This window comes from Centroberyx gerrardi, chromosome 5 (assembly GCF_048128805.1).
Source record: "Centroberyx gerrardi isolate f3 chromosome 5, fCenGer3.hap1.cur.20231027, whole genome shotgun sequence".
NCBI classification, from domain to species: Eukaryota; Metazoa; Chordata; class Actinopteri; order Beryciformes; family Berycidae; genus Centroberyx; species Centroberyx gerrardi.
In genome coordinates, this window is record NC_136001.1 from 2,539,946 (window position 1) to 2,548,572 (window position 8,627).

Sequence of the window (8,627 nt, forward strand, 5' to 3'; positions counted from 1 at the left end):
TCTGTGTTAACTTTGTCAGTGTCTGTGTGTGTGTGTGTGTGTGTGTGAAAGAGAGAGAGAGATAGAGAGAGAGAGACAGACTTGGCTCTAATTGGATTTTCCACTTTGCTATCATGTTGCTCAATGCTAGTTTTCTTATGCAAATAGATCCACACATCCAGACAGTGTTGTAGTGGTAAATGTCAAGGTAAACTCTGACTTTGAGTCAATTATAAGGCAAACCACCACCAATAGAAACAAAATTAATTCCATTTTCAGACAAGCATTAATTTAGGCTTTTTTCCTTAAAAATTGTATCCTCACAACGTCCATCAGTTTGATACTGCTCATTGTGATGCATACTACAAGTTTACATCATACAGGTTAATGTCCGTCCACTATATCCCTGCATACAGATGGTCAGAGAGGCAGACAGACTAGCAGAAAGACGACTGACAGAGACCACTGTGATCACATTAAATCAAAAGTCCAAGGCCTGTCCTTGAAATCAGACAAAATTTGCTAAAAGTAATTACATTCACTTGAAAAGTAAAGGAAAGCAATTTATCGAGAGAGGTTTCTGTAAACCATGAATTGCCATCAGTCATCGATGACCACAATGCACAAATTTCATGAATCATTTTGTGCTTTTGTTCACCTGAACGGCTGGCAGCAATGTGTATTAACTGTTCAATTCAATACAATTCCACTGCTTTGGATTATTATCTGTGATGAGACAATTTACAGAGAGAAACTCAGATTACAGGTAAAATGTAAAGACACAGTAGCTAAACAATCATAAATATGTTTAAGTGTGAAAATAGGTTGTGTGATGATAGGCTGAGAGAGGAAGGGTGTGTGTCCCTCAGAGCAGGAGACACTTTTCATCTGGAAATACGGGATTAGGAAGAGGAAACAGCAAACAGTCATTGTAAGCTGCAGCTCTTTGATGCTCAAGACCTTGCTATTAAAATGCAACTGACATCAGAAGACATGTAGACTCATTGATGATACCCTCTTTACATATAACATCAGAGTGATTTAAAAAAAAAAAAAAAAAAGTTTAAAAAATGAACCATGTCTTATTATAACTGAATTTGTCTAATATGATATTTTCCATTTTGTTCCCATATGAGGCACTGAGAGAGAATGCAGTGTATTCATATGATGTTCTCATGTTGCCTAAACGCTGCTGTTGACATCCCATCCATCACCTGGGGGGGGGGCGGAGCATCCACAAGTAAAAGCAGGTAAAACCTCACGTCTTCATCCTGCCTGTTTCTTCAGTATGTACACACACTATCTTACAACAACAACCACAGAGAGCACCTGAGAAGGATTCCTCAACCGCCAGAACCCAGGGAAAGCGCACTCAGGCTGGGTCTGGGTTTCCTGCCTGAGCCCCAGGAAGACCTTCAGGGTCTGAAGGTAAGACAAAGAGTGTATCTGAGTTAGCTTTCTCACACTTATTATTATTATTATTATTGGTAGTAGTAGTAGTAGTAGTAGCAGTAGTAGAATTAGCCTAGCAGTAGTAGTAATAGTAGTAGTAGGTGGCTAGTAGAATGGGCTATTCAGGTTTCTGGTTGAATGAATGAAACGATGCATACAGGTCTTATTTCCCAAACAAAGTTTACTAGGTCATAAAATGTATTTCATTTAAACAGCAACACTGGCCTAATAAAGCCACATTTATTTTCACACATGAAATGCAAATTATACCTAACCCAAGTTGAAATCCTTTACATTCCATGATATTTTTTCATACTTTCATTTTCTGGTATTGCTTTGAGTACTGCAGTGCCCGCGCTAATAGTAAAGTAATATCACTAATATTCTACAACTGTACTGAGTCCAGAGCTACAGACAAGTTATGAAAATCATAACAGACAGTAAAATATGTCTTCAGTTCTTCTGCAGCCTGTTGGTTCTGTCTGGCATTTAGCCTACTTCATGAAACTCTACACTCGGCTTAAATGGGGGAATTCCTCTTCTTTATGTGTGAAGGAACCAACTATCTCCTTGAAGGAGGAGAAGTGACAGATTAAAACATACTTAATGACTTTTGAGGGAAATTACAACTCTGCCCTTTACTTTAACCCTTGTATGAGTTATTTGTCATGTTTCATTTTGACTTGCATAACAAATCTTCTCCTGGTGAAATTGTGTCAGGATTTAGTATGAGACTAAGATGTCAAGGTTCAGTACAAGATTCAAATATGCTTATAAGTCAGGCAAACAAGAGGATTGATGGAACAAATAGAGGTGATCTGAAATTACCCAATAGTGCTGCTATGATGTGCTGTTAAGAGCACTGGGATTTCAGGTGGAAAATAATCAGACTAAACACAGTTGCTGTGTTGGATACAATACATAATCAGCCAGGAAATCCTTACTTCTATATAAAAGCATGACTCTTCATTTCTTAACTTGTTTGTTGGGAGTTGGATTTCTGCATAGCTGTCAGAGGCAGAACTAGGCTTTTGATGGCCCTAAACAAGATTGTGTTTGTGGCCCCAAAACACTCCAACCATAACCACCATTAATAATAATTCTATTATGTGACCCTTCCTAGCGGTTGTGGCCCTAAACGACGGCATAGAATATCTATGCCATGGGCAGGCTCTGTGACAAAGGGTTGTGTAGCTCTCTAATCCTCTTCATCTGTTGATACTGTCTCATTTCATCTTTCATTACAGATCTTCTATATGAAGTTAAGAACACTCAATTATCTAAGCTCTTACATTTTATCCTGTCTTATGCTTCCACAGATCACCAAGAAGACACTGAGTGTTTGATGATGAAACTTCACTTTGTTCTTTTGTCGTCCTAGAGGATTGTTGCTGGAGAAGTGGATTCTAAAAGGAAAAGGAAAAGAATACATCAGTAGTTAGCAAAATCTAACCCAATTCCTATACAATGAGTGCAACCTTCTCCCCTTCATTTGTAGAGCAGCGTGCCACCTATTTTAGCCATGCCAGTAGTCTGAGGTACAGCCGGTCTCCCTCTAGTGCCTCTAGTGGTCACACAGAGGATCACACCAACTCTCACCACCAGCACTTAGGATCAAACTCTCTGGCCAACAGAGTGCCCTTCATCCTCTACCCTTCCAGCATGGACCCAGCTAGCCTCAGCCTCTATGAAGGCTCCTTCAGGGGCCACAGCCCTGGCCTCCTCCCCTATCTGACCCCATTCCACCACGGACACTTTGGCGTCTATGAGTGTCCCTTTGAGCCGGCATTCATCCAGAAGCGCAACGAGCGGGAGCGTCAGAGAGTGAAGTGTGTGAACCAAGGCTATGCCAAGCTGAGGGACCACCTACCAGGACGAACTGGCGATAAGCGGCTCAGCAAGGTGGAAACGCTAAGAGCAGCCATTCGTTACATTAAGTATTTGCAGAGTTTGGTTGAGGGGAATGGCCAGGCAAGCCACACCCTCAGAGCTGCCAACCATAGGCTGGAGGATGCAGGGCACAGTGGCGGAGAGTCACCCAACTCCTCCTCTCCAGGTCCAGACTGTGGTGGAGAGTCTGAGGGCTTTGGATGTTAGGAGGGTTTTATGGGTAGGGTAGTTTGTTGGAACAAGGAGTTGCCAAGGAGTATATATTCATTAAGCTTAGACAACTTGAAACGTCACCTGTCTAGGTGTTAATACATGTATGCACCTCGGGAGCAGCTTTCAGTGCATGGACTCTACTTTTGTTCAATGTTTTCTGTTCTGTCCTGATTAACATTAAGATGTACTCTCCTGTGATAGTTTGCTGAGCATGTTTCTGATGCCAAATAAAATGTATGAGGGAGCAAAATGTGTCCTAACATTTTCAGAAGAGTTTGTATTGTATGAAATTCAAATCTGTGTGCTTACTTCCACTGTACTGACATAGTGTAATTTCTGTGTAGGTTACTTGTTGTAAGAAAGCAGTTTGTTTAGATACAAAGCCCTTACAAAATGTAAAAGTTTTTAATCCTATATCTGTTTGGTATCATTTGGTTTTCATTCCTAAACTATTTTCATTCCTGTCTGTGTATTTGAAGAAGTGTTCATTCATCATTCAATATTCAAAAAATACAGGTGATTTCATCTCCAAAAAAGTTGCTATTTTGCAAGCGTGTGCTATAAGAGGGCTAATAAATTAAATAATACCAGAGTTTCACCATATCAGAGGAGAAGATGTTACATTTTTCTGATGTTGTATGGCCCATTTTAGAAACTTGATGTTTGTTTATGGAATTATTGCTGAAATTCTGGTTCCAGGAAAAAAATATAGTATTAACTTAAGTGACAATTTTTTTTGTATTGTGTTTTGTTTTTCAGAGGGGTGGTGTTGAATGACTGAAAACACAGGCAAACTAATCATTCATTAATTCATTGTATTTATTCACTTATTGGATCACAGAGGGCTGGAGTCTATCCCAGCCTGCATTGGGTGCAAACTATATGAGGGCCATTTAGTTGTTTGTTTTCCTTGCAGAGGTGTGACCAAGTCAACTTTGCTCGAGTCCCAAGTCAGTCTCAAGTCTTGTGGCACAAGTCTCAAGTCTACATGTAGAACAGCAAGTCAAGTCAGAACCAATCGAGAGTCCAGTGTTGGGCTTTGATAGGGGCAGGTTTGGTTATTAGCAATCAATAATTAATAATCGTTGAATTATTAATATTCATAAAATTATTGACGGGAGTCAATATTAATGGGGCACCACCCTGGAATCAGGGACCACAAAATGGCTGTTCAACCCCAAATGACAGTGTTTAAGTACCACTGTACATTTATGAGTGAACAGTGAAGGGTGAATTCGTACACAGGCCCTCACAACCAGCCGTTATTACAACACATATGCACAAGAAATCACAGACAACTTCTCTTTAAAAGTATAACAGAGTTTATTTAACTTTAGCAATATCAATCAATAATCAATAACACTTCAGTTAATAAACTAGCAAGCATAAAGGCACAAACAGCATATGGCACGTATGGATGTGTGCGTATGTGTGTGTGTGTGTGTGTGTGTGGGTGTGTATGTGTGTGTGTGGGAGAGAGAGAGATGAGAGAGAGAGAGAGAGAGGGCAGGATGGTGGACGTGACCACGTGAGTGGGACGTCTCGCGAGAGTTCAAAATGGTGGCCGTGACCGCGCAGTTTGAACAAAGGGGCTTTGGAACCAAGATGGGGTTGGAGTTAGGCAGCTAAACCAACACCATCTAATTCTTAGGTAGCAATGAATGTGTAATGAGATGTGGGTGTGTGTATGTGTGTGGGTTAGTAAGAGAGAGAGAGAGAGAGGGAGAATAAGGGGGAAACACTCAGGGTAAACCTAGAGATTCTACTCGCCGTCTACACTGTAATAAGTGCTACATCCATCATGTAGGTTTAATATACTTTAAATAGTTGTGAACTAGTTTATTTTATTTGTTTTATCCTAAAAAGTATCAATATGCTTTCCCTTTACTTAAAATGTGTCAGTATATATACAACAATATATTTTAAATAAAACTATCACCATTTATTTGAGTAGTTATGTCTATGTGATTGTTGTGTACATGAAATGCTATAAAAGTGAGTTGACATACACAATTTATTAGAGTAGTTATGTATATGTAATTGTTGTGTACATGAAATGTTATAAAAGTGAGTTGACATACACAATTTATTAGAGTAGTTATGTCGATGTGGTTGCGGTGTTCATGAAATGTGATAAAAAAAAAGAGCTGACATTATCACTTTTCCCCTGATGCATTGTGCTGCAACGTGTCTGGTCTGGGCGGGACAGGTAACTTTACCCGGGCAGATATCAGCAGCTTGCTTGGCACTACAGCCTACTCTTTTTCGCCGCTGCAGAATTTTATGGATCCTGGATGAAGCGGTAAGTTGAGCGATTTTAGCCGAATGATTGGTGATGTAAAGTCTCGCTAAACCGATGACTTGAGAGGTCCCGTTCGGCAGCTAACGTTAGCTAAGCAAATCTGTAGCTAGCTGCCCTGCACACATGGCAAGCTAAGTTAGCTGCCCGGTGCTAACCAACGTGGTCCTGTAAGCAACGGCCGGCTATCGACCACGGTTCTGTCACCGTGTTTAACACAACCTAACTTTACACTGAAAACAGAAACCCGAAGCGAAGCCCGTAAAATTTAATGTAGGCTAAGCCAAGCCGATTTAAGTGAGATTCAATACAGACAGGCTACAGACGTGCTAGCTAAAGTATGCCTTATTAGCTAAGTTAGCTATCACGTTTCAGTCAGAGTGGATTTTATGCACGTGTGCTCTTCATTATGTCTGCCATCTCGCTTCCCTTGTTTTGCCTCCAAGCAGGAAACTTGGTGTGTGGCTGTACACGAAATTAGAACCATAAACGGTTAAGATAAAACTCCTAGACAAAAGACGCTAACGCTAGTTAATGCTAACGCTAGCTAATGTCAACTTACTGTAAGTTAGCTGTAGCTGACTGTCTGATGTCGAGTGTTGTGGGTTTGAAACTATTAAAGTTATTACTTAAGTAAGTCATTACATTTACCACTGATGCCTGCAGAAATTCTTTAACCATATTCTAACATGCTTTTTCCTTGTATTTAGATACCCAAGCACTTTTGTTCCCTTCAGTCTGGATTCGTCAAACTACAGATACAGGTAAGAGGAACTTGAGATTGATTAAGCTCTTGGTATCCAAGTGGGCACTGGTACCTAATTTGCCAATAGAGCAATTACAGCTATATCTATTCCCAAATAAGTAAAACATGCGTAAAATTGCAAAAAATAGGCTGTGCTCCATAAGGTTACATTTTAATTCTAAAGACTAATAGTTTTTATGTGTACAAACCACCACTAGAAGGCAGATGTGATCATTACAGTAGATTTATTGCTACCTAACCTAAAGCAAACTGTTAATAAAATCATGTAGTTAATGATTTACCATTCCTACCTAAAACTTACCTCTGCATTGGACCAAATATATAGTACTTACTGTAATGCTTAACCTACAATGCTTATTTGAATAAGAAAAAAATTGCTTAGTGAAAAAATACGTTTTAAACGTTGTTAAAGGCAGACTATGCAGTTTCAAAGGGGAGGGCCCCCACCTTGTTATGATCTGGTAAAGAATGATGAATGCCACTCAATTCTCAAAAGAATAGAACTTAGAAATGCCTCAGGAGTTCAGGACAACTCTTTTACCCCATCATAACCCAAATTATAAGAGCTTATCGCTCCATTGTTTTAATTTTTTGTGAACATTTGACATCAAAACATTAGATTCAAGACAGGCATTTAAAAGTGTTAAATTAATTCTATGGGTTATTAGTCTTGGCATGAACCTGAGGGGTTTTATCCTTTTATCAGTCTCATCCTTAACATTAGTAAACAAAGTGGTGTGCCTTCCCATTTAAAACTGCAAAGTCTGCCTTTAAAACGCATTAAATACAACTTTCATACCTGTGGGCAGACTGATAAGCAACTGATAGAGTAGGATTATTATATTTGTTGAACGGGTAGTGTGTTTGATGGAGATTGGCTTAAGATGTAATCAATATGAAATGTCTTCCATTTTCTCTCATTTATTTTGGTATAGGTAAAAATGAGTTGGCCATGCAAAAGATGCAGTGAGGTTTTACCTACCAGAAGTGACATTTTGAAACATTATAGACTACATCATGGAACCTTCGGCCATAGTCATTCATTACCCTGTATATACTTGGAATGTCCATGCTCTTTCAAAACTTGGAGTAGTCTGCACACGCATTTATCTCGATGCCATGTGGAAAGTCAGACACGAAGACCTGAGGCTATCCTGTCTTTTATATGCCTGGTGTGTAGGAAACAAGGGTTTCCAACAGAGAGAGAATATTTTGAACATGTTGGCCATCACCTTAAAAGTAATGAGACTGTTGACTGTGTGTTTGAAGGATGCAATTTTCAAACCAATATTTATGGAACATTTAAAGCGCACAAAAACAGAAAGCACACACCTCATACTGTAAGTGATTTTAAAGGAACTGTTCTTCTATAAGCACGGCTTTTGATAAGGCTGGTCCTCTGTCATCAGCTTTCAAGAGGAGACAGTATTTCATACAAAGGTTTAACGTTGTGGAGCCAGTTGAATATATTCTCGATCCAAATGAAAAGAAGAGTTTTCAATATGTTCCGATTCTTGAATCCTTGAAACAAATTTTGAGCAACGATGATATCAGGGAAAAGTTCCTCACAGATGATGGATGCACAAGTATTCCTACACAGTACAGATCATTCCATGATGGTGCCATTTATAGAGAGAGTGATTTTTATTCTGAAGAGAGTAGAATCTCTATATTCCTACACTCAAAAAAATAATTCATTGGACTAACGTAATTTATTCATGCCACCTATATTCCATCTAAACCAATCAAGTAAAATCAGTCTATCTTGATTGTGTTATTTGAACACCACATATATTTGTGGGTGAAACAAAATTCAGCCTTGTTGAATGAACTAATATAGGTTTTGTCTGTTATACTAATGTCAGCCTTGTTGAATGAACTAATATAGGTTTTGTCTGTTATACTAATGTCAGCCTTGTTGAATGAACTAATATAGGTTTTGTCTGTTATACTAATGTCAGCCTTGTTGAATGAACTAATATAGGTTTTGTCTGTTATACTAATGTCAGCCTTGTTGAATGAACTAAT

The 8,627-nt window shown here is 39.0% G+C and overlaps 1 protein-coding gene across 1 annotated transcript; it reads left to right on the top strand.

The window, feature by feature from the left end:
- Positions 1–1,274: 1,274 nt before the first annotated feature.
- LOC139908670 (achaete-scute homolog 1-like) lies at positions 1,275–3,844 on the top strand. Its single transcript, XM_071895416.1, has 2 exons — positions 1,275–1,407; positions 2,751–3,844. Exon 2 carries the CDS (start codon positions 2,899–2,901, stop codon positions 3,526–3,528), a length of 630 nt encoding a protein of 209 aa, XP_071751517.1. The 5' UTR covers positions 1,275–1,407; positions 2,751–2,898; the 3' UTR covers positions 3,529–3,844.
- The last annotated feature ends 4,783 nt before the right edge of the window (positions 3,845–8,627 follow it).